The sequence below is a fragment of the Solanum tuberosum genome, unplaced genomic scaffold (genome assembly GCF_000226075.1).
Source record: "Solanum tuberosum cultivar DM 1-3 516 R44 unplaced genomic scaffold, SolTub_3.0 scf00711, whole genome shotgun sequence".
Taxonomy (NCBI): domain Eukaryota; kingdom Viridiplantae; phylum Streptophyta; class Magnoliopsida; order Solanales; family Solanaceae; genus Solanum; species Solanum tuberosum.
In genome coordinates, this window is record NW_006239624.1 from 39,317 (window position 1) to 67,000 (window position 27,684).

General features: G+C 35.4%; 1 protein-coding gene and 1 pseudogene across 1 annotated transcript; both read right to left on the reverse strand.

Moving 5' to 3' along the window:
- Positions 1-251: 251 nt before the first annotated feature.
- On the reverse strand, positions 252-11,727 carry LOC102579960 (long chain base biosynthesis protein 2a-like; annotated as a pseudogene).
- Positions 11,728-12,308: 581 nt separating this feature from the next.
- On the reverse strand, positions 12,309-26,910 carry LOC102604953 (probable dual-specificity RNA methyltransferase RlmN). Its single transcript, XM_006366924.2, has 10 exons — positions 26,431-26,910; positions 26,283-26,358; positions 26,070-26,167; positions 21,975-22,076; positions 21,775-21,861; positions 21,278-21,394; positions 20,143-20,246; positions 13,285-13,424; positions 13,040-13,176; positions 12,309-12,915 (listed from the first exon to the last, which is right to left on the reverse strand). The coding sequence occupies exons 1-10, from the start codon at positions 26,617-26,619 to the stop codon at positions 12,739-12,741; spliced, it is 1,227 nt and encodes a 408-aa protein (XP_006366986.1). The 5' UTR covers positions 26,620-26,910; the 3' UTR covers positions 12,309-12,738.
- Positions 26,911-27,684: the final 774 nt, after the last annotated feature.

Sequence of the window (27,684 nt, forward strand, 5' to 3'; positions counted from 1 at the left end):
AACATAACTTTCTGATGAGCATACTTGGAATGACAAATGTGTTTCAACCATAAGCTTGAGGAGGAGTGTTAACTAATATAAATGGTTAAGCAAGCTATATGGTTGAGTTAACTAATTATATATAGTTAGTTAGAAATATGTGTAGTTGGCATTACTTAGTTACTGAGTCATATTGAGTAGTATAAATACATAATATGTATAGATTCAAAGTAACAAGTATGACAATTCAATCAATCTGATCCTCTCTTTTTCCTCTCTTCTCTTACTGTGAAGTTTAACCTCCACCTATGGAACTATCACTATCAACTTTCGTCAGCAGCAATAGGTACCAAGTAATTTTGTCCACCAAGATTAGGACAGATGAGAAGAATCACCTAGTGTATTTATATCCACTGGGGTAGTAGACAAGTATTTTATACCCAATAAATCACCAACTCTGCTGATAACCTGGCAAAAGCAACAACTTGTCAGTAACTAGTCAACATCTACATTGCTTTTCTTTCTCATAAGCTATTACTACATTGCCCAATGAGATAATATTCTCACAAGAATAAATAATTGAGACACCAATATACATTTGCCCCTATTATGATTATTGTATGAGTTGGAAATACGCAAACATAACATAAAGCAAGCCATCTCAGCGTTTCAGTATTCATTTTTTTTTTCCTCACGGAGATGATGTATGATCAGTTCGTAATTTTTCACAATGTAGTTTCTCAAAACCCCATCCACCACCCTAGGATGAATTTGGGAAAGGCGACAAATATATCAAGTCGAGCAGTTAAGTTTATGGGTGTATTAAATATTGTTTGGCCATGGATATTTTTCACCTATTTCCAGAATATTATTTCAAAAAAGTTTTTGGACATTGAACTGTTACAATTCTTCAAAATTCAATAACCGTTTTCACGTCAAATCACTCATAAAAATCCAAAAACAACATCAATTTGTATGCATGACCAAATGGCTAAAACAATCCAATTTTCAATTTTAATTTTTCTAAATTTCACAATTTTTATGTTCAAACACCCACATAGATGACAAAAATATATGCGTGAAATATCTTTCTAGAGAGAAACTGAAAAGTGACCAACTCATCCTAATATCAGTGTCCAAAAGTTCAAATAAATCTAGAGGCAGTTCAAAGCCAGATTTTGTGGGTTCAATTGCACTCATTCAGTCAATAAGATGACAATTATTATCAACCACTAACAGTAATGTCAAATTCACTTATGAATTCAACCCATATTGCTAACATCCCGGTTTCTCTCAGAATTTGAATTAAGTAAGAAGTAAGTCATTCTATTAGCGCTTCTAACTTGTCAGTCTGTGATGCATTAGGTTGAGAGTGAAAGAAGAAACTGGAGTAGAAAAAAATTCGAGTGAAAGCCATGTGAATGAATTTGAAGTTCATAACGAGGGTATAGCGCTTAAGAGAAGTAAAAGAAATTTAAGAGCAAGCTCTAACCTCCAATGCTTTGATGAGATCTTCCTTTGAGTGGGCAGCAGAAATACATATGCGTGCTCTGGCCAAAAGTAAAGGGGTGGCTGGAAAAGCAACTACCACAACGGCTACCTAAAGTAATAGACCATGCAGTGAGTATTAAGTCAAACATACAAGTGGGATCATGTTCTTTTCACAAATAATTATCTAGATAGATAAGGATAAAGAGAAGAAACTGTACATTATGTTTCAGACACTCTCGTGAAAAAGCCGGTAATTTTGCAATATTATAGAGCATTATGGGCATCACAGGTGAATCATAGTCTCCCAAAACATCAAACCCCATCTTCTGCAGTTCAGACCGGAAGAAGTTGCTATTTTCACGTAGGTGTGCGATTTTTTGAGCTCCTATAACAATGAATTCAATAATGGTTTACGAGTAGTCAGAATCTGAAAACCACATACAATTAATTATAAGAAAGAGTTTTGACCTCTTTTTGAACCATCTTCACCAAGCAAAACCTTAATAGCAGAAATGATTTGTTGAGCAGCTGGAGGTGATATGGATATTGCATATACATGCGCTGGACAAGTGTACTTCAAATATTCAATTAGTTCCTGAAATTGTCATCTTAATGTTACAACCATATATTACAAATTACACTATCAAATTTACCAAACGAAAATCTCAAAAGTGGAAGGCAAATTACTATAGAAGTAGTAAATAAGTTTCCACCTTTTAATGGTTTATTGTCAGTTTGGAACATGATATTGTTCTAAGTCCATTATGATCCTTTACCGGAATGATAAGTAGATGTGAAGGTATGGAGGACACAAACTAGGGTAGAACGTCATAGTTCTATGGTTGTAGTTCGATGGTAATATTATTTGGTTGCGTTACTGTTCTGCTACTATATATGTTGTTTAGTTTTTCTTGTACTTTCATTACGTCTTTTTAGTCTATTTTTTACTTGAGCCTCTAAGGTAGAGGTAAGGTCTACTAAGAACACTCTACCTTCTACAAACCCCACTTTGTGTGAATACACTAGTTATGTTGTTGTTGCTTAAATTGGGTAATTAAGAGAAGAATGAATAGATGATAATATAAAATAGTATAGCCATGATAAAATCTGTTGATACTCCAAAATAGCACAACTAGGTTACACGTTCAATTTCATGATGTACTTAATTCAAGTAGAAAATCATTGATAAAATAAATCATTATATTTTTTTCTTGAATCATTTGCATCAAACTACTAATGATAAAGCTAGTTCAGTAGCATTGCCATAAGAATGATGAAGGAAACCTACCTTGGATCCTGCAATATAACCCCCACAGGATCCAAATGACTTTGTGAAAGTTCCCATCATAATATCCACATTTGCAGTATCAATTCCCAAGAGCTCACATACCCCTTTTCCTGTTTTACCAACTGCTCCAATGCTGTGAGCCTCGTCCACATAAACATATGCCTGCATCAAGAAGATCAAACACACAAAGACGCATGAGAAATACGTTAAAACAAATCCCAAAATGTATATAATAGAAATATAGTCTTTCTTTCTGATAATGAAACAGAGTTTGTCCCAGAAATGAAAGATGGTTAGCGTATTAAGAAGTTGAAGTTGTTCTTCTTGTTCTTAAAAAAATCATAAAGTTGGTCATTAAGATGAAAATAGATTCAAAGAAGTACCTTGTACTTCTTGCATATGGCAACAATCTCTGAAAGCTTGCAAAGCTCCCCTTCCATGCTATATATGCCTTCCACTACAACAATTATCTTAGTCCACCGTCTATGATTTCGGGGTTGTCCCTCAGCAATATTCTCTCATAAAACTCTCTCCAAATGCGATGGTTCTAGAGAAAGAAGGGAATGAGAAACTATATCTTGTTTTCCAAATCATATTTGTACTAACAAGGAGAAGGGATACATTCTTAAAAACTTACTATTATGTTGAAAAACACGAATAGTGGCTCCAGATCCTCTAGCTCCATTGACAATAGAGTTGTGATTTAGAGAATCACTAATAATCAAACCTCCCTGCAATGACCCTATTTTAAGCTAAAAATGAAAATGATAAGCAAAACACAATGATACGATAGTAACGCTAGGTACCTCTCCTATCAAGACAGGAAGCACAGCTGAGTTTGTTACGTAACCCATGCCAAAAACGATAGCAGCTGGTTTTCCAACAAATTTAGCCACATGCTCTTCTAATTCAGTATGTATTGTTGTGGTTCCTGTTTTAGCAAATAATGACCTTTAAGAAGAAGAAGGCTCCCCTCCCTATTCTAGAAAGATGCACATGAGAAACTTGCCTACCTCCATCAACCCGGGTACTACAAGTGCTTGCGGAAAATATTTTCAAACACTCAATTGTCCGAGGAGAACAATATTCATCAAATGCAGCAAAACCAAGATAATTATATGATCCCAAGTTGAGGCACCTTGACACATTTTTCGTCCGCCTGCATAATTTGAGTTTCTTTTGATTGAGAAAATAAAAAAGTATTTCAATACGTACTGTTACCCCTAAATACATGTCTTTTATAAAAAATAATTAGGACACATTACATATAGTTAAAGTAAATTACAAATTGAAACAAATTTTCAATACTCACTTTTGTATCTTGTTGTTATCATTGGCCACACGCGTCACCACATCAAACCAAGTATCTGGAGAACTACATATTGGCCGTTCAAAACAGTCCTACAAAAGAACGATATTAATTAATTGACCAAACTAGAAACTAAACATATTTATGATTAGTGCAAGTATTTTTATGTTTCTCATTGAAATAAATGTCTGTAGCTCTAGAATATAGACCCCCTCCTAGAACATGGCCACATCAACACACCAAAGTACGAAAACACCACCTCCAAGACCACCAGACCTACCAGAACCACCAGATGAAAACAATAATATGATAGAATGTTATATTCTATTTTTTTATGACTTAACAAACTATGGAATCTGGTAAAGGGATCTGATCCATCGAGTGTTATTGTCCAGAATGAGTCAAGGGAGTGCAATTGTAAAGTTTTCATGCCTGCTGTAGTAGGTGAGCACGAAAACTCAGGCCCAGAGCTCTCAACCAATGGAAGTCTACTAGGTTGTATTTGTATATCCTATATTGGACACTTTGACAATAAACAACCTACTTCTTGCATAACAAGAATATTCAAAGCAAAACATATTCTATCAAGAAAGAACAAGCTTATATGAACATCAAGGGACATGATCAAGTGATTTACAGAAAGTCTGGAGTTGTTTGTTGAAAGTTGTGCCTTGTGCTAAAACATTGTAAGATCTATGCGTATTCTATAAAAGAATATAGATCATTTCGATTGAAATCTATGTAAAGTAAAGCTCATGGCTAGAGTTAGTTGTGGTCTGTGCAGTTGAAGTATATGTTAACTAGAGATAGTTAATGCAATGGGTAATAAAGTTATTATTCTGAGTCTTGTAATAGAGGTGTTACAATGTGTAGGATCAATAGTTTAATCATTTTTGATTACCGGAGGTTGTATTCACATGTTTCTTGAAGTTTCAGTAAAGTTGTTGAGAAATCTTGTGTGACTGGTTCTGATTTTCTTCTCCCTTGAGCAAAAAGATTTCCATGTAAACATCCTTGTTCTTTACGTTCAACTTTACTGTTCTTATCACTATTTAAATAGTCAAGGGACCTAGTCTCTTGACTTGAAGTGGATTCATATAAGCCAACAATTTGTGTGAGATCTTGAACTCTCAATACCATTAATACCTAGAGAGGATCCTTCTTAAATTAATGTTCCACCAAATTTGGAAGAAACATTCTACCACCAGACCCCCGATTCAATGGCTAGTACTATTGTTGGTGGAAGACTAGGTTACATGATTTTATCATGGCTGAAGATAGCGAACTTTGGTACATCATTTAGGATGGACCTCATGTTCCTATAAATAAAGTAAAGGAAGGAGACATAACTTGACTTGTTTCTAAGAATCTGATGGAGTATAACGAGGTTGATAGGAAGAATACTAAAAAAAATTATAAGGCAAATAAACTCCTGGTATGTGGCATATAACTAGATGAATATAACTGAATCTTTACTTGTGAGTATGCTAAAGAGATCTGGAATGTTTGAAAACATCCATGAAGGAACAAGTCAGGTGAAAGTGTCTAAGGTAGATATGCTTGCCACCCCAATATGAGAAATTCTAGTATGAAGGAAACCATCCAGGAGATGAATACTAGGTTCACCTCGATCACTAATAAGTTAAATTTTTTGGGTGGGACGTTGTATCCAAGCAAACAGGTAAGAAAGATTTTCAGAATCCTTTTCGAGTCTTGGAAAAGCAAAATTGATGTCATTACAAAAGCTAGGGATCTAAAGACTCTTACCATAGATGAGTGGATCGAAACTTGAAAATCCACAAGCTAAACAAGAAACAAGATCACTCCTAGAAAGATTAGAAGAAGGAAAAGACCTTGACTCTCAAGGCTTCCCAAGGTGAACTTAGTGAAGAAAATGAAGATATGGCATACTTTGCTTGAAGGTTTAACAAAGTTGTGAGAAAAAAATGATGAATATAAGAAAAATTGAAGCTCCAGCAAACCATCAGATGGAATTGATTTGTGTCACAATTGTGAAAAACTAGGGAATTACATCATATATTTCCCTATGCATGAGATGGAGTACAAAGATTATGTTAAAGCTGGAGGTGATAAAGAAAAATAAATGAACCCGGTCCCTAACAAATTAAAAAAGAGAGTTGGAACTAACTATGTCATCAAAAGAGCTCTTGTTGCATGGGGAGATATATCAAGCAACTCTGATGAACCTATGCACCAAGATCAAAGATACTTTCATGATGGCAATAAAGGTTGATGAAGATGTTTTTGACTCTTTGTTTACTCTTATGGCCAAATCAATTGATGATGCAGATAAAGAGGTAACCCTTCTTGATATTAAACAAAATCTGAACGTCTACTCCATCAAGAAATTGAAAAGGTTAGCTAGTGTTCTGATTGACTCACTTTGTGAGTTGGCTGCTGAGAAGGATTTTTTAAATAAAAGTCCAAACATCTTTCAAAATGAGAAAATTGCTCTGACTACTCAGATGTCTGAAATTGAAGAAAGATTTGCTTCTCTAGATGTTGAAAACTTAGATCTCAAGAAGAAGCTGAAGAAAATCCTGAATCTAATTCTTAAGAAAAGAGTGAAGCTAGTAGGTTACAGCTAGAACTTAAGTATAACCTAAAACAAATTGAGTTGAAGTTGATTTTGTCTCTAGAGAGGAACTTGGTACGTGTTAAAGAAGAACTGAACAAATCTCATAAATGAACCATCTCCTCTAAAAAGTTAGCAAATCTCACTAGTCAGGATACAACAATGGAAAGATTTTGGGATGTCTAAAGTTAGGTCATCCTTATAATCCTCACAACAAATATGTCTCTGTCTCTGATAATTCGTTATGCATCCATTGAGGTCGCAAAAGCCATTTTAAGAAAGACTGTGAAGTTTGGAAAATAACGAAATATTGTTTCAAATTATTCCAAGCAAAAGGAAAATTTGAGAAGGGGACGTAATATTAGTCCTAAAATGAAAAAAGCTAAGTTGACTTTTTGGACCAAGAAGTCATCGATTAAGCCCCTGTCTGGATTTTGAGCATTGAGATTTAAATGGGTTCCCAAAGTTAACAAGTGATTTGTTTTGTAGGTAAGAGTAGGAAGTAGCGGTCAATGTTGGTTCATGGATAGTGGATGCTCTAGACATATGACTGGGAAGACTGAAAGCTTCCTATCACTCAAGGCACTTCAGGGTGGAGGTGTCTCATATAACAATGGAAATAAGGGCTATATTCTTGGCGTTGGAAGAATTGGAAAATCTCTAGAACTTTCAATTGGAGACATATATTATGTGAGTGGACTAAGGTACAATCTAATCAATGTATCCCAAATACACGACAAAGGAAATGAAGTCAACTTTCTGTCAGAATGTTATATTGTCACAAATTTGGTTTCTTAGATTGTAATTCTGATTGCTAAAAGATGTAAAAATATGTATGTGACTGACTTGGACACTGCTTGTGGAGATGACCTTACCTACCTCAGTGCTCAGAGTGAAAATTCTAATATTGGCATAGAAGATTGGTCATATTAATGAATCTCTTCTAAATAAACTTGTCTCAAAAGACCTGGTTTGTGGATTGTCAAAAATCAAATTTGTAGATGACAAAGTTTGTGATACCTGTGTTATAGGGAAGCAGACTAAATCCTCATTTAAACAGAAGAAGTAGGTAAGCACTACAGGACTGCTTGAATTACTTCACATGGTTTGTCGATATGACCTCCATTGGATCCCAAGGCAAGAAAATGCATCTTTGTTTGATATGACGAAAGGAAAAATGGTTAGAAGTACATGGATTCAAAAACTCATCGCTTTGTTGTTTCTACAGATGTTGTATTTGATGAAATCTCCTTGTCGTTAGAGTTGCATCAAAAGGAGAGGGTTCTAAAATATTGAAACCTAGAGTTTCAAACTTGCACATAACAAGTGCTTCTCTATATAAAACATTTGATGAGGAGCTAAGCGAGAGGGCAGCCCGAAAACTCAACAAGAAGATGATGCATTAGTTTCACAAAGACCAAACATAACTATTGTTAAGCCATCCCGCTTCAAAGATGAAAACTTTGTTAGTACATATTCTTATTTCTTTGCAGGCCCGATTGACGATGAAGTGCCTTCAACTTTTGAAGAAGCTAAAGGAGTCAAAGAGTGGAAGTTTGCTATGGATGATGAAATGAGGCTCTAATGAATAATCAAACTTGAAGCCTTGTGCCAAATCCAAGAGATATACAATACGTTTCTTTCAAATGGGTTTACAAAAAAAAAAAAAGCATATGGAAGCATACACAGATTTAAAGCTAGGTTGGTTGCTCGGGGTTTTTCTTAAAAATACGGAAAAGACTACAAAGAAACCTTCCATCCATTGTCTAAGATGATCTCAATTTGAATTGTACTAGCTTGGCAGCCTTATATGGTTGGAAAAAAGGACAACTTGACGTGAATACTGCTTTATTGTATGGAGATCTTGACAAAGATGTTTATATGGATCAACCACCCGGGTATGTTTCTAACTTATATCTTGATTGTGTTCGCAAACTTAAAAAATCACTTTATGTATTCAAAAGGATCTACGAGCAAGGTACGAAAAAATTTATCAATATCTATATTTTTGTGGCTACGCTGCATCATATTCTGATTGTTGCTTATTTGTTAAGAAACAAGGAAATTTCCATGTGGTTTTTCTTTTGTACATGGATGACATGATAATAATAGGAAACAATGATGTTGAAGTTGCAAGGCTTCCAGAAGAGCTTGCCATAAGATTTGATATCAAGAAGTTGGGATAATTACATCATTTTCTTGGCTTAGAGGTAACAAACACGGGTAAAAGGATATTTGTTACCCAAGAAGGGTATGCCAAGAAGCTTGTTGACAGATTTAGGATAAAACAAAGCAAAAAGTATTCTACGTCTCTTGAGACTAGCATGAGATTAACATGTGAAGAAGACTCACTTCTTGTGACTGACTAACAAACATATTATTTTCAATATGTCTGGTAGATTGGATGATAATAATATATATCTCGATATAGAGATTGATGATATGTCTTTTTGAGAAGCTTGTAAGTTTTCATCGTGTCAAATCTTGCAAGTGGATTTATGAATCCGACACATGAAATAAGTTAAGCATTGCTCGAAAGGAAATGAATATTTGAATTAAATTTGTGAGTAATATAATTAATTAATTAGTATCTGAATCTTAACATGGAGAATTTCGAAATATAAATAGAAGAGTGCAATTATGAATTTATAGTGGAATGATTTGTAATTTATTATGGTAAGAATAATTCAAATTAATTATTTGAAATTACTTCCATAATAAGAAGCTTCAGTAATTAATTTGATGGTCCATACAGTGTCCATATATAACTAAAACTCACAATCCTATTTTCTAGGAAAAAGGAACAAAGAACGTTACTTTCTGGTTCTTGAAAATAGGTGTCTTATTGTTCTCTTTTTTAGACTGGGAAGAATATTATATAAGTAGATGTTCTTCTAACCTAGAAAGACAATCAGTTTTCTATACAATACTTGCGCACCCAAGTATTGGGAGAGTTCGATGTGAACATGGGATCGTTGTAGAAGACCAGAGAATTGATGTCTAACTTGTGGAATCGCTTAAAGGTCTGTCTAACTTGTGGATTCGCTTGAAGGTATCTATTCACGCTTCAAGAGGTAATTCTTAAATTAAATTTAAGAAAGTTTATTATGTGTTCTAGCATAAACGTATTGATTATTTATTATTCATGTAAGCAATATGATTCTAATATGTTTCGCTGTGCATATAGTTTTTCAACAGTAGACACATGTGTCCTAGGAGACATATCACACGTAGGATGCCACATAGGACATCATGTAAGACTAGACATGTATCTACTTGTTTAGTTTTATACAAATTTAAGTATTTACTTGCGCATATCCAAAATTATTGGACATAAATATCAATTGAAACAAAATTAAATAACACATTTATACATTATCTATATCTATATTACCTTAAAAGCATAAACTCCCAACTTGAATGTTAAATTACTATAATATCCCTAACTTAGGTTGTGACTTTTTCGATGAGTTGTGACCTTTTCGATAAGTTGTGACTCTTTTCGAAGGGTTGTGATTTTTTGATGAGTTGTGACTTTTCCAAAGAGTTGTGACTTTTTCAATAAGTTGCGACTTTTCCAAAGGGTTGTGACTTCTCGAAAAGGTCATGATTTTCAGATAAGACACAAAAAACATTTGTTCATACTACCCTTGTTCACTATACATAGAGAGGTTTCCTCTCATTTTTCAACCACAATTTTTTTAATCTTCTACTCTTCTTCTTCTTGCATTTTAATTATTTTTTTGGTGTGATTTATTATCTTTGAGTGAGTTCGAAGTTTAGCGGAATATGAGGTACCACTATTCTGATGAAGTAAGTCGTTCTATCCTAAGAGGGTATATTTCATAACCTTGAGTACTTGATGAAAATAATTTTGATGATATAATAACTATTGTTTTGCTTAATATATACATTAATTAGTATGTAATGTTCTAATATATGAAGTTAACAAGATGTAGCCTAAATTCATTTTTTTGTTAACAATTTCTCTTGTAATGTAGATATATGTTTCTGAATATCTTTTTCAAAATTTAGAGAATTGTCACGATTTATTTTTGATGCTCAAGACAAAAGAAGGACTTTATTTATCAATGCTACTTATGTGATCTAGACTCTCATGAACTTTACTTCAAGATAGTTATTACTATATAAACACTGCCCTTTTGTTTTACTTATTTACTATTTCTTAATATATCAGTATTTTAGACGAAGAAAAGTTCATACGACTACAAATAACGCTAGTTGAAGTTTGTATTAGTTTAATTTTTATTATTTAGTTAATTTAATTAGATAAATATTTTCATTATTAATGCAAATATGTTTTTATATTTGGGTAGATATTTGTATTTAAATTAAAGTATTATATGTCACAAATGTATTATCAAGTTAACAAGATCTTCTAGCTTCAAAATATATTATTTTAAAATGTTCCGAGTTTTCTTATCCAAACATTTGGTTAGATGACAAGAAAAATACAAAGCAAATATTGTCTATAGGGTAATATTAGTGAGATAAGACTAATTACATGATTGAACCTCAACGAATTGAAATAAGTATATACATTATTGCATTTAACTAATAAAATTATTCATTGACCATCTTCATAGGTTTGCGTGAATAAGAGATATATATGACGATCCACGTTGCAAAAGAATCTGCAATATTATTTTTTGCTAAGCGTGTTATTCAAATCTTCGCTTAAATAAGCAATGAGAAGTGAAGTTGCTTACCTCAATGCGATTATACAACTGCATAATGAAATCTTCATGTTCTTCGCTGATGGTTGAATATCCCTGCAACACAACGCAACACAACAGAAGAGGGATATCGTGATTACTCCCTTGGTCTCATTTTTAAAAAAAAGTCATTTTAGAAGTTGAAGACAAAATGAGATTATTGTATGTTGTTGAAGACAATTACGATGGAGATGGAAGAAAAAAAGACAACCTGAAGATTAGTAAAAAGAGAGCAGATATGACGAAGTTTGCCAAAGGCGATGATGATGGCACAGCTGAAGTAGGTGGTTAATGTGATGAAGAAATATGGAATATTATTCTTCACCATTTCTTCAACTAATTAGGAGGAAATGCAAAGTTATTAACATTTTAAACCTGCATATATAGTTGACTTTTTTTAATACCTACATTTTACTCTTTTGCACATCACTGCCTGACATGACAACTCATTTACTATTTAATACACATCACATGCATATATATTAAGCAACAACAACCATGCATGCATATTACAGACTAGACCTCTCTCTCTATGTTTTCTTCTCAACTACGTTATTTTGCTGGACCCGAGAAGGTATATTCCATCTAGTCCCTGACCGGAGCTTCACAAACTTATCATCTTTTAAATTAATCATGGAAATTGTGGACTAAATTAAACTATCCTTATCTATCCAAGCCTTATTCACTTTATATGAATTTAGAGTTTTTCATTCAACTTTTGGTTCGCCACGCACAAGTTCTCTAGGAACCAAGTTATGTGGCATAATTAAGTTGTCTAATATTTCAAGAATTTATTATAGTGTTCATAAATTGAAGTTGTTGTTTTGGGGCTTATTACCTTGATTTTCTGATTTAAAAAGTGAATGCATCAATGTGAGCTTCAATGCGATTACCCGAAAAAAATCAAAATTTAAAAAGAAAATACACGACTTAAAGATTTACAACACAATATCCGATACCTGACTGCATTATAATTTTTACTATAAGAAACAAAAGATTTCCTCCGCTACTAATGGGAAAATTTTAGTACCATATCCAAAATTACCTTTCTCATCTCGTTAAGTACTGAGTATTTACATTGCTGAAGCACAGAGGAGCACTTTGAGACAGGAAAACGTCCATAAGAACAAGCTCAACAAATCAATCATGCTCCTAGAAAAACAAATTTCACCAAGATCACAAGGCATGCAAACATGAAACAACCTTCATGTAACCACTCTTTACGTTCCACCTTAACGCAACCTCTACCACCCAAACAAGACTTGTTCTCAATTACTGCTTACACGGTTAAACATACACGTCAAGTAATTTCAGCAAGGCTAGCAGATATTTTATGATATCAAGATGCAAGTGCAACTTCAGAGTGAGATTCCTGATTTATACTTCCACTAAGCAAAGGACTCTTCTGAAACTCATTTCTCAACTGTCCACAAGCAGCACTTGCATCAAGTCCCCTTGTTTGACGTACACTAGCAGTTACTTTACGAGATTCAAGAGCAGAGACAAATGCAAAAACCTGTGCCAAAAAAATAAAAAGTGAATGCATCAATGAAAGATAAACTCAGATGGAGTGTTTAGAAAGACAAATGAGGAACCCATCAGCAAAGGATTGGCCATTGAAGAGATTAGATGAAGCATACAGATTTTTTGGATGGACGCTTATACTCCGAACCATCTATTGGATTGAATGGTATTAAGTTAACATGATGGCCACGACCCCATTCATGAAGCAATTCTGCCAGTTCAATTGCATGCTTGACGGAATCATTCACTCCAGCTGCAGAAAAGTAAAAATTGAAAGGTCACATCCTCAGCACATGTTTTCCGGAGTAAGGGAACTGGGAGAGTCTATAACAAAGGAAAAGAGAAAAAATGCACTGAACACCTAGAAGCGTATATTCAAAGGAAACCCTTCTTCTAGTTTCCAGGAAGTAGTCCCTGCAATCCTTCATTATTGCATTCAAAGGGTAGGACTTTGCACTTGGTACAATCTTTTCCCGAAGACTCTGATTTGGAGCATGTAAGCTGATGTACAACAGTAAAACAAAGTAGAAATCAGGAACTCTAGATAGCTAAGAACAAATTACCAGGGAACAAATGAATGTATGTGTTATAACATGCAGTATCTTCGCAGCTCTATGTAGGTCAATTTTAGAGTCCTTGAGATAACTTGGTGTTCCCGAAAATAAAATAGAGAGAGATAACTTGGTATAAAGTCCCGGTAAAGAGATGAAAACTAATCACACCATGAGACATCAAGTTCCGCCATCAATCTATTTAGCCAGATGAAAAAGACCCATTAATGGTAAAAAAAGAAATGCTCCCAGGCATGAGTCCCAAGATACTCTCTTTCCTCCTTTAGAAAGATAACAAAACTTCCCTTTTCCGGTGCCCTTAACGGAATTTGAGGTTGTTCTTACACTTGATAATGTGGCTAAGAGAGGGATATCTCTCTGCTCAAGATACTTTTTGTGTGGAAGGGATGCTGAGACAGTCAACCATTGTTTCTGTTGTGGAATGAGTTAAATGTGCAGCTATTAGTTAGTTAGAAGTTGGTTAGAATAAATTAACAGACTATGAGTCATCAGTGAGTTAGTTAGGAATTGCCATTGTCAGTATTATATTCACTAATCCCTTTCTGTATAAATATAATAGCTTGTAACAGATTTTCATTCATTCAATACAATCTTCTCTTTCACAAACCCTAATATGGTATCAGAGCTTGGAAGGCGATTCTAGGGATTTATCAGGTATTGAAGATAGATCTAGAGATTCTGCCGGAATTGTTTCAGGATAGCTATTGAAGATGGATTAACGGGAGTATCTACTGACACAGATTCAACAGAGCGTGACAATGGTGGAAATGGAAGTTTTGTGACAATTGATCACAATCATCCACTTTATTTGAGTTCATCTGATGTACCTGGAGCTCTCTCTCTTGGAATTCAGCTGACAGGGATGGAGAATTACACATTATGGAGTCGCGCTATGGAGATTGCTCTGCTTGGACGAAACAAACTAGGATTCATTGATGGTTCAGTCTTACGAAGTGATTTCGATGGACCTTTGAAGAAAATTTGGGATCGATGCAATGCGATTGTGATCACTTGACTTACCTGCAACGTAAGTAAAGATCTGCTCAGTGGCATTCTCTATTCATCAAGTGCAAATCAGGTATGGCTTGATCTCAAGGAACGATTTGACAAAATCAATGGATCTAGGCTTTTTCAATTGCGTAGAAACATCTTCACTCTCACGCAAGGAACTTTGACTGTGTCTGCTTATTTTACTAAATTGAAGAGTCTATGGGATGAGTATGATTCAATCTTACCTCCACCTAGTTGTGACTGTCATAAGGCAAAGGACTATGTAGAACAGATGCAGTATCAGAAGTTACTGCAATTCCTAATGGGCTTGAATGAAAGCTATTCGCAGGCAAGAGGCCATATTCTGATGATGTCTTGCCTCCCTAATGTGAATCAAGCATATGCATTAATCATACAGGATGAAAGTCAGAAAGGTATTGCTGGTTCTATTCATGAAGGAATGGAATCCTTAGCTATGTACTCTAGTAGAGCTGCTAGGCCTCCACAATTTAACAACAACAGACAGCCATATCATAGAAGGAACTTGTATTGTGATTTTCGCAATATGAAGGGGCATGTTAGGGTAGACTGTAACAAACTAAAGAAGTGTGATAATTGTAATGCAACTGGTCATGTGAAGGATAATTGCTATTTGCTCATTGGATATCCTGATAACTTCGAGGATAAAAAGAAGGTCAATACAGTAATGGGAGATCCACATAAAGGTGCTTATTGAATGAGAACAACAAGATGATGGAAGATCCACATAAAGGTGCTTATATGGCAGGTAATCCCACTTCCACTTCCATTTCTTCCTTGAAATGGATTATAGCTACTGGGGCTACCGACCATATGATTCATGACCACACTCGCTTGCATTCTAAGACTATAATGGGAAGCTTAGGAAAAGTGGAATTACCTACGGGTGAATCAGCTATAGTATCTCATGTTGGTAGTCTGAAGATAAATGAGAATGACCTGATCACAAATGTGTTGTGTATACCAACATTTAAGTTTAATCTCTTGTCTGTCTCCAAATTGACAAAATAATTGAACTGTAGTGTTGTGTTTTATCCTACATACTGTGTGTTTCAGGACCTCTTGTCTGGGAAGGTCAAGGGGATTGGTGATGTAGAGGATGGACTGTATGTACTAAATTGGAAGGCAGATCAACAGCAGGCAAGGATTCAAACAATGTCTGCAGTTAGAACTGATCCAGCTCGTTGGCACAAGAGATTAGGACATGTTCCCATGGGAGTAATAAGGAAAATAAAAGAATTTACTTGCAGTAGTTTTAACATTGTCTCATTTGTCCACAAGCTAGGCAGACTAGAGTCTCATTTCCTGTAAGTCACACTGTAGTAGATGAGGTCTTTGACTTGGTACATATGGATGTTTGGGGTCCATATAAGGTTTCTACATATAATGGAATGAAATACTTCCTTACTTTAGTTGATGATAAATCTAGATGGACATGGACTTTCTTACTGGTATTAAAGTTTGATGTAATTGTTGTATTGAGACAGTTTTTGTTGATGATAAAGAACCAAATTTGAGAAATGTGTCAAAAATTTTAGATCTGATAATGGAGGTGAATTTTTGAATTCTACTTGTCCTGATTTGTTTGTAATGCATGGTATTATTCATCAAAGGTCCTGCCCACACACTCCACAACAAAATGGAGTGGTGGAAAGAAAACATAGACACTTGTTGGAAACTGCAAGAGCTATTAAATTTCAAGGTTGTTTACCTAATAGATTATGGGGAGATTGTGTGGAAGCTGCCACTTATATCATTAACAAAGTTCCTTTGTCTGTACTTGGAAATAAGTCTCCATATGAGCTATTATATCACAAGCCACCTTCTTTAGTTCACATGAGAGTGATTGGTTGTTTGGCATTTGCTACAAGTCTCAGAAGGGATGATAAATTTGCACCTAAGGCCAGAAAAACAGTGCTATTAGGATATGCTGTTGGTCAAAAAGGATACAAGTTATTAGATGTTGAGTCCAGACTTATTTTTGGCAGCAGAGATGCTCTTTTCTTTGAAGATAAATTTCCATTTCAAGCACCAGGGCTGGTTGAAGCAGATGATTATGGACCTATTATGTCTTCACATACAGAGGATGAACTTACACCTTGTGTTGTTTTCAAGACTGTAGTACAAAATGGTGATGCAAATAGGGAGGATGAGAATGCAGATCCTAGTTCACTTGTAGTTAATGAGCATGCAGATAGTAGCCCATGTGCAGCCACTGAGCAGCCCAACACAGAAGCACATACACATGATCATTCTAAGGATCAGAATCAGGTTTCATCAGTACAACCTGATGATGTTACTTCACCTGCTGTAACTAGGAAATCTAACAGGCATGCTAAGCCTCCCATTTGGCACACTGACTACATATTGACAAAGCAGAAAACTACATCTGGCAATTGCTCTTATTCTATTGCTAATGTAGTGGATTATCACAGCATCTCACCAGCATATAGGAGTTATGTGACCAAGTTCTCTCAAGAAAGAGAACCACTTTCATATCAGGAAGCTCTACAAGATTCTAGGTGGATTCTGGCCATGAAAGATGAGATACAAGCACTGGAAAATAATCATACATGGGAGATTGTTCAGCTGCCTAAGGATAAGAGGGCAATAGGATGCAAATGGGTATACAAAATAAAGTATAAGTCTGATGGTGAGGTCAATAGGTTCAAAGCTAGGTTGGTAGCCAAGGGTTACAATCAAAAGGAAGGGCTGGACTATCAAGAGATTTTTTCACCTGTAGTAAAAATGGGAACTATCAGGGTTGTCATAAGTCTAGCTGCTGCACAACATTGGCAAGTACATCAGATGGATGTGTTCAATGCATTTCTTCAAGGAGATTTGAATGAAGAAGTATACATGGAGTTACCACCGGGATTTGTTCACCAAGGGGAGAAAGGGACAGTGTGCAAGCTCATCAAATCACTTTATGGGCTCAAACAGGCCAGCAGGCAATGGAACATTAAATTGACCACATCACTAGTTGATTCTGGTTTTCAGCAGAGTCACTATGACTATTCATTATTCACCAAGCACAAAGGAGAGAGTTTAGTGATGGTATTGATATATGTTGATGATTTACTTATTACAGGGAATGATCACAAATTGATATTAGAAACAAAAGATATTCTCAAGGACAGGTTCAAGATTAAAGACTTGGGTGATTTGAGAAATTTTTTGGGTATTGAATTTGCCAGAAATGAATCAGGGATACTTTTGCATCAAAGGAAATATTGTCTTGAGTTAATCTCAGACATGGGCTTGTCCAATTCAAAGCCAGTTGGAGCTCCTGTTGAGCTGAACCAAAAGCTCACTACTGCAGAATTTGACTTACATTTTCCTACTGAATCTGGAGATGATAGGGTGCTGGATGATCCTAGTATGTATCAGAAGTTAGTAGGAAGGCTGCTTTACTTAACAATAACAAGACCAGACATAGCTTTTGCAGTGCAGCTCCTGAGTCAGTTCATGCACAGTCCCAAAGCATCTCATATGGAAGCAGCAATAAGGGTGGTAAGATATGTCAAGCAAGCACCAGGATTGGGTATACTTATGGCAGCCAACACAACTGATCAGTTAATTGCATACTGTGATGCAGATTGGGCTGCATGTCCGAACAACAGGAAATCAATCACCGGTTACATGGTTACATATGGAGGTTCCTTAATCTCATGGAAGTCAAAGAAACAGGATACGATTTCAAGAAGTTCAGCTGAATCTGAATATAGGAGTTTGGCTTCAACTGTTGCAGAAATTATATGGTTGATTGGTCTCTTTAAGGAGTTGGGGGTACAACTAAACCTACCACTCTGCCAGTGCCTATATATAGCGACAGTTGCTGCCAACCCAGTCTTTCATGAACGAACTAAACATATAGATATTGATTTTCATTTTATAAGGGAAAAGGTTCAACTAGGAATGGTTCAACCCCTGTATCTGAAGACAACAGAACAGCCTGCAGATTTGTTCACCAAAGGACTCACTCATGTACAGCACACTTATTTGCTTACCAAGCTAGGAATGAAGAATGTGTTTCATACTCCTAGCTTGAGGGAGGATGTTGAGGAACGAGTTAAATGTACAACTATTAGTTAGTTAGAAGTTGGTTAGAATAAATTAACAGACTATGAGTCATCAGTGAGTTAGTTAGGAATTGCCATTGTCAGTATTATATTCACTAATCCCTTTCTGTATAAATATAATAGCTTGTAACAGATTTTCATTCATTCAATACAATCTTCTCTTTCACAAATCCTAATAGTTTCTACACTGTCTTATCACTAATCAGTCGTTGAAGACTATTTTTATCAATCTCAAAGGCATTTCATGGACAATGCCTAGAAAGATTGTTGACACTCTTTTCAGGTAGGAGAAAGCTAGAGTTGGGGCAAGAGATAGGGATAGATGGATGATTAAATGTATTTGGTGGACGATTTGGAAGGAAAGGAATGTTAGATGTTTTGGGAATAGGAGAAGAATATACAGAATGTTAAGCTCCATTGTAGATTGTTATTTTGTTTCTGGTGTACAAAGGCTTTTGCTGATGATACTGCAACAATTCTAGATGTTTTGGTGTCAGTAAAGGTTTGTAGTATCAGTCTTGTAAATTTTTTAATCTTCCTCTTGTAAATATGGTTTTCAAGTACTGCCTAAGTACTGAAATTAACAGAAATTGTTACCAGATTCAAGAAAGAAAAATAAAAGCATCAAGTTCCACCAATATTTGAAATGTCCAGTTTAAATTCCTTGCCTAAACCTTTGAATTTGAACATAATCACTCTCTAAATTACCAAATCTGGTGTTAGTAATCAGTTGTAAGAAAACAAGATGCAGGACACAATCTCAGTACACCTTGCTTTGTTACATTTTGTCAAATTTTATTGGCCACACTTCTCTGCAATTAAGTGGGTTATCAACTGTCTTGCTACTAAAATGTGTTTGCGTCATGGTTCTTAAGCTAAAGTCGTCACTAGAGATTCAATGGCACACCATATTCGTGTGTTCCTAATGTAGGTTCAAATTTAGTCCACATGTGGAGTAGAACAATTCCCAAAAGAAAAATAAAGAGGCACACATCAGGAGGATAGGAGGACATTATGGACAATGAGAGTTGCTCGGATGGTAAGCACCCCTCACTCACAAGCATAAGGTTGTGAGTTCGAGCTACCAAGCGAGCAAAAAGGTGAGAGCTCCTGGGAGGGGTTAAAAAAGGACATTATGAGAAGGGGCACAAGAAAATCTCTATGCTGTAAAGTAAGGGCCCACAATAATCTTTTTATATGCATATATAGAGAGGGCTCAGAGGATTCCATACAACATAAATATTTCATGAAGGAAATAAGCACCCACACCACTATTATAGCAGTGCAAAAATGGTCTGAATCTCGTGGACACAGCTAGAAGTTAATATTGAACAAGCCAGAATTATCTGCCACCAAACATGTATTGTTCAGCTATCATATGCAAGATAAGTGTGGCCAAACCAAATTCAAAAGTAGATATGTTTATGTACCTTTTTATATTTATCCTTTTTTTATTGATACATTTCTTTCCTTTTATTGCGTTTTGTTTGTGTTGTTGGGAGGAGGGTTTGAGGAAGTAGACAGAGAAACTACTACCTGAGAGCCAGCGTAGACTGAAGTTTGTAAGATGCAAGCTTCTTTATGGTGTTCGGAACTCCAACTGTTGAAATTGTAATCATCCTTTGCCCAATCAGAATATCCTTATAAGAAAACAAATAATTCAAATTTCATACTACACAGTTTTTAAGAATTCTAGTTATGAAATAACATGTAGCGATATGCTGCTTTCATACAGAACTTAAAGGCCAATTATATGGAAAATATTAATTTTAGTAATTTCCAATCCCAGCATTTTTGCATCAACTCCTGGCAGACTGTCCAATGCCTTAATATTATTTCATCAAGTTCAATTTACATTTAAAGGGAAACATTTCTCTAGCACAAACAATAGATCTCTCAAATGACTTGCATTTTTGAGATAGGTTAAAATTGGGCTTGACTCACACCTCAAAAGCTAGCTTGAAGGGAGCAGGATTCCCCAAGTATTATAAGGAGACCACACATCTCATTAACCATTGAGTGGACTTTTTCATTCTTTAACACCCAACTCACACCTAAGTTGCACGGACACTTCACTTTCGATGCTGCACCCGTGTCGAATTCTCCAAAAATACCCTACTTTTGGAGAATCCGACACGCACCCATTGACATTTTTGAAGAGTCCGAGCAACATAGACTCACACCCAGGGCTGGACATCTGGTGCATGGAAAAGTTTAATTTGGGGGCCCAACATCAAGTGAGATGGGTCCTGCTCTCATAACATGTTGAAATTGGCCTTGGGCCTAACACACACCTCAAAAAATAGCTTGAAGGGAAGAGGATTGCCCAAGCCTTGGACTTTTTCATTTTTTAACAAGATACTTTTACTCTGTGAAAGGGTGTAAGTACCAAGTCCCCTAATATTTCAAAGGTGAATATTGATCAAAACCTACTCAAGAAGCAGCTTGCAATGCAATGACATGCATGTTTAAGCAATTGAAACAGCATATAATTTCAGAATCTATCAATGTTCATGAAGGCAACAAAACTTATGGAGCCTCTTATCCAAAGAAAAACATATAAAATAAATACTTTCAGAAAAAGGATTGAAAATACTAATAGTTCAACATGTCAGACTTGATGGAGGAACTGACATGAACAAAGAAAGTCATATCACAGATGCTACCAGACCTTATTCAGGCAACGGTGTGCTTCAAGGACTTCTTTCATGTTCAACATTGGCTCACCCATGCCCATAAACACAACATTTGTCACTCTCTGCTTGAATAGCTCTTCTATTGCCAAGACCTGCACCAGGTAATTACAAATAAAAATGGTCCCCACAAGTTTGTGCCACAAAGACATACCATGTTCTTGAATTTGGCATCCACCACAAAACAAAAAACAACACAAGCCCAACAACACAATCCTCTCGAGGGTGATCAAGTGTACAGATCAGAACCATGACTGATTAAGCTAAAGAGTTAAATATGATGCTTTACATTTTAGCAACTATGGTCTGTGCATAGGTCATCTACATCTCTATTTTGAATGATCAAGCAAAAATGATGGACAGAAAATCTATTGAAAATCCCACAATGTAACGTTTATAGCTACAGAGAAGAAAGTATGAAGACGTCGCTATATTAGGGACAAAAATATTAGCATAATAGAGATGCAAAGAGAACCTGCTCAACGATTTCATGGCTCTTAAGGTTCCTTGAGAATCCTCCCTTGCCAGTCGCACAGAACGAACAGCGCAACGGGCAGCCCACCTGATTAGCACAAAAATGAATGACCATGGTGGCAGAATAATGATTAAAACCACATAGGTTTTTAATAGTTAGTGCAGAGAGCATATGTTTAATCCATGACCACAATGAATTACCTGAGATGAAACACATGCTGTCAAGCGAAATGAACCATCATTGTCTTTAACTGGAATTCCAACAGTCTCGACCAGTCGGTTATCTTCGAGTTTTATTAGCAACTGAAGTTTATTTGCAGGAATCGTAAGATAGTGAAAGAGGGGAAAGATGGGCAAGAAAGAGAAGTGTACTGCACAAAAGAATTTAACCTTCTAAAACATAACTATAACTAAAATAAAAAAATCGTAGGATAGACTTGCCTAAGAATATCAAGACAAATAAAATAGAAACAGTCTTAGTGCACAACCACAACTTGTATATAGCATGTGACGTAAGTCCATTTTCTGAGTCGTACAAGTTGCTCTCCTTCACAAGCTAGATGTGAACACAACATCCTTCCATGTTAACAGAGTTATGTCACCCAAAAGACAGAAACAGGGTCTGCCAGTAATGTCCATAACAAATTTAGCGGGTGATTTTTAACATCTTCATTCCTTCAAACGAAGGAAGGGAAAGAAGCTTTTGAATATTCAGAACACCAACATACATTACATATATACTTTGGTTATCAGATTTCATATGCATTAATATCTCCATTTCCGAGGTAGATTCAAGCCAACTCAACAGTGTTGGTCATATAATTGGCTGGACTCACCTTGAACAAAATGGGTAACCCGAACCAAGGGACCAGATCTTGGTCAGAAACCCACAAGTTAGAGATTCAAGTCAATTCAACAGTGTTGGTCATATAATTGGCTGGACTCACCTTGAACAAAATGGGTAACCCGAACCAAGGGACCAGATCTTGGTCAGAAGCCCACAAGTTAGAAGGCAAAAGTGATGTGCATCAATCAAAGGAGGTTCATGGTATTGTTTGAAAGAAGGCTCACACAAAGACACATCTGTTGTGCAACAAACTGTCAAACCAGGCATTCTCAGGTTCCCTAAGTGGTACTGTTCCCACATGCTTAGTTCTCTCCATAGGATAAGACTTAAGTTTTTCTTTATCAGGATTAATTTTGCTTTGGGTAATTATAGTGAGGTGAGAAAGCAATATATAGCACATAAGCAGTGTATGTTGTAATGACCTCCAGGTCATTGGTCATTTCTGTGTATGTTGTAATGACCTCCACGTCACCTCTGTGTATGTTGTAATGACCTCCAGGACATAAGCAGTGTATGATGACTTAAAACGAAGTTTGGAGGTGGGACCCACTTTTTGCTGAGATGACCTCATATAGGAATTTTGACTGCTCCATTGAGTCTGGAATATCAAATTTGGTAGGATTGCATATCTCGTTTGCGTGCACGGGGTTCTGAACAAATTCAGAACACCCCGTCGGAGATTTGGACTTGCCAAATATCAGTTGATATGCATCAGCGACCACCATTCAAGATTCAGGGTTTGGCCTCGTCTCTCCAATCACCCTTGATGATAAGCTTTGCGTCTCTTCTTGATTGGAATTTGAACAGGAAAAGAAAATCGTTCATATCATACAACTTGTAAATTGGGGGTTCCTTTCCACGTTTGGCCAGCCCATCTCCTCACATCATTTCGGGTAGGGGCCTCTTCACCACCAGTGAATCTTTCCACCAAGCATCTGTGTAATAGAGCATTTTCCTCCTGTGTGCTTTCCTTTTCTTCAATCCGCTGAATCCATTTACTTTTTGCAATCGCCTCTTTGTTATTTCCGTTTCTAATAAAGGGTTTATTTAGTTGGGCTCTTGGTGTGATAGTTACACCTATTGTACTTGATTTTTCATTAATATACAACTCTATTTTGTTAGCAAGTCTCCCCCACTCTTCATTGAATTTGTTTTTTGGAATAATAATAATTGACCTGCTATGGCCTTTGACTGCAATGAGTGAAATAAATCTACCATATATATTTAACTTTTGTGTGCAATAAATGTAGGTAGAAATATCTCTACATCTCCACGATTTAAAGCTCTTCCCTTTGTTGACAAAAGCTTCACAAAATATCTTGCTTAGACATATAAGTGCATTTTTGCTCAAAATCATCCTTCTCATTGAGAATCTAGTACTCTCCACCCATTCAAATCATTCATGTTTTTCATCTCGGAGAAAGAAAAAGATGGAGGAGAAGCGATTGAATATGAAAAGTCGCAAACACTAACGGTGAAAGACCACTGGAGAGGAATTCAAAAGCCCTGAGGGGACTTCGAAAATTTTGTTTGGGAACCCTGGGAGCATTGCTTTAGCTGATCCATTGTAATTACAAACATTTATTTATAAAAGGTGAGGATATGCGATTTATCAATGCCGCGCCTTAGGATATAGCGGTATCTTGTTTATGAGTTATGGTTTGCTCGTTTCATAAGATTGTATAAGAATTGGAAAAATTTTGATACTTTTCACAACTTATACGGTTTCATATTTACGAGAAAAAATACGACTTAAGAAATCTAAATTGTATGTCCAAACAAAACTTGAACTTCAAATCAATCTGATTTGAAATCATGATTTCATATCGCATCTCCAAAATAGGCCCTTAGCATGAGGGGTAAACTCTAGATCTAATAGCTCCTTAGCACCAGAACAAAAATTCATGATGTCTCTTCCAGAAGGCAACCATTGTGCTAATAAGAATATTATCGGTCATTCAAAAATAAGAATCCCCTATGGGGTGTTTGGTACCACCATTAACCACCATGTCAACATTTAACTAGTCAGCAAAAATCAAAATCAATTTTACACAATAAAATAGTTGTCTTCAAAACGCCAGCACACAGACATATCAATTCTAACTTCTAAAGACATGAACAACTCCTCCCACCATATAGACAGTACACATACTAAAATCACTTTCTACTCTCTCTTGATCGAAGAAGTCATACGACACTAACTATAGTTTTTGGTTGATACTTCTCCATCCATTTACAATGAGGTTAAGCCACTAATTTGTATATTTATTCTAGGGCTAGTAGGGTATTTGAGCAGAGCAGGTTTAACATTGGATAGTGCATGGCAGGACAGATTCACAATATTATGCAATCCATTGACAAGAAAATCAACTTCCACTGAAGGATCAAAAGGAAGGTTGAAAAGCCAGTGTTATTAGAAATCATCACTACATCACTTGAAGGGACACAGCAATGCAAAGCAGGAGCTCTCATAGGTGAAACTAGTCCTTATGAGAACAGCATACTTCAAAAAATGAGGCCTAGACTGCTTCAACAAAAAATGATCAGTTCTTAGAATTTGAATTTTAAAAATGGAAAAACTAAACAACGGGAAAAATATGACCCTTTGGCATGTAGATACTAGTTATCCTCCTCACATGCGCATCAACATTTCATTGCCCTCGTCTTTTTCTTCTTTGTAACCCCTCTTCTTCTACTACAGTTTCTCTGCTTTCTTTGGTTTTTCTTCTTTTTGTTTTATTCTTCAGACAACTTCCAACTTTGGTTCTTGTAATTTTTCATACACAAAAACTATTGCTACTTCTCTTTGGAGAGTTCTCTATTTGCTTATTTCTTCTACTCTCTTTAGTTCAATAACTAAAGTGATTGAATATAGGTCAAATACTGCAGCTTGATTTTCTAATAGTTGACTAGCCAAATATAAGAATTAATTTTGTGATTGAAACTATCTTTCTTTAATTAATTTTGTGATTGAAGTTATCTTTCTTTGGTCTTAGTGAATTTATATTCTAAATTAGAATTGTTTCATTAGAATTAATATTGTCATTATTGTATATTGGATGCTGAAATTAGCAGCTTTGTAGCAACTTGATGTTATAACATATATTTGGAACTTCTTGTGTTTTTGGAAAATGTGCACCTTACTTCGAAGACGAGTGCACTTTTATTCATGGTTTTCACTCGAAGTCCCCTAGCTCTATCTTTTTTATGCTTTTGGCTTTTCAAACTACAAAAGGCCAGTACTCCATGGTATTACGGAGGCACCAGACATATACAAAATGGAGACACCGCGTGCCAAAATGCATTGTGATCAGTCAACCAAAGTTAGCACGCAAGAAAGTTTATTACCCAAAGATATCTATAGCATCATAATTCTAAATGCAAACGGTGACAAAACTACTACACTAGCACACAGCATAACCAAAATATAAGCATTTAACAATGTTCACCTTAGTGGTCCCATCAGCTGCAGTGACTGCTTTATGAATTGGGGACCTCCCAACCCTCCATCCTGCTTCCTGTAAATCGTTCCTAAATTCCAATGGTACTATCCAAAAAATAGTAGTAATTACAAAATGAAAGAGAAAGCATAAAAATTAAAAAGACTATGGCATAAAATAAACAAAATTATAGATAGATTTCCAACACAAAGAAAAACTCACGCTGGCTAAATTCCTGAATTTCCTTGACCTTTCTCTTGTAGAGGAGATGATATAGTTGCTTACCTCTAAAACTTTTCTATGCACATTAAACAAAGTAATTAATTACTACTTGTTAATGAATGGCAATAAATTGCTGGGCTAAACAAACCTGACCAAAGTCGAGGGCAAGTTGCTGAAGTTGTTCCTCAGACAAGCCAAGGAGGAGGCGCGTCTCCATTTGAGAAGCCTTCTTGAGTGAGGGTACTGTGACGGTGCTGGAGATGGTTGTAAAAGTGCGAGACCGTAAAGCCCGTGCGAAGGCAACTGAGCAGCCGGACTGAAGGGCACCCATCGCCATTTCAGAGCTCTATATTTTTGAGGATAAACCCTCAACCCAAAAACAATGGTAGCCAAGTTAAAACCTCTCAGCTCTCAAAAGCCAAAGATTACTCAAAAAGACAAAAGGAAAAAGAAAGAAACTGAGAATATTAACAAAAAGGGCTCTCAAGTAGTGTTATTTTTGTTTGAGAAAATACATAATTATCCCATTAAATTAAGACATGTTTTGTAAAAGACACTTTAATTTTGCAGGTCCTAATACCCTCTTAAACAATTTTAAAGTGTTGTAAATAATCACGCACAAGTTATTATCTGTCAGGTGTTAATTTTAACTAGTATATGTGCCCGCGCGTTGCGCGGAGATTATTAAAATTTATTTAATTGTTCAAATATATTACATCATTTTGATTTTATTAAAATATAATTATCATCATATTTTTCATGCAATGTACTTAATATCATAAAATTTTATATAACTAAAGGAACAAATCATATAAATGCATGCGCACGATCATCAAATAACATTTTTGATAAAACTAAATATGATAATTATATATTTCTTATACAAACGTTTCAAAAATATATTATGATTAAAAATAAATAAGAATGAAAGAATTAAGAGAATATGTTGGTACACTCTCTCAAATTATTATATAGAAAAAAATTATTTATTATTTTCTTTCAATAGAGAGATTTTGCGTAAATTAAATAATTTATTCATTTTCAAAAAAAATTCGTAATGATTTTAAAATATTTATCTGAATAATAAATTCCTCATGTTAATGGTCAATTTAAAAGTTGTGTACAAAACTACATGAAATCTCTTTATTCATTTCATATTGATCAAGTTTCTATGTTTCTACTCCTCTAAGTGTTATCTAAGTAAACTAAACATTTTTTTTTATATATAAAAAAGGAAGACTGACTCTTCAATTATAAAAAAAATTATTTTTGAGTTGAAAAATTGTATATCCACTATAAAAGTTAAATATGTGATAGTTATAACTAATAAGCATTACATTAAGTTATGGAATAGTTTAAAAATTAAGTACATTAAAAACATGATTTATATTTTAGATTATAT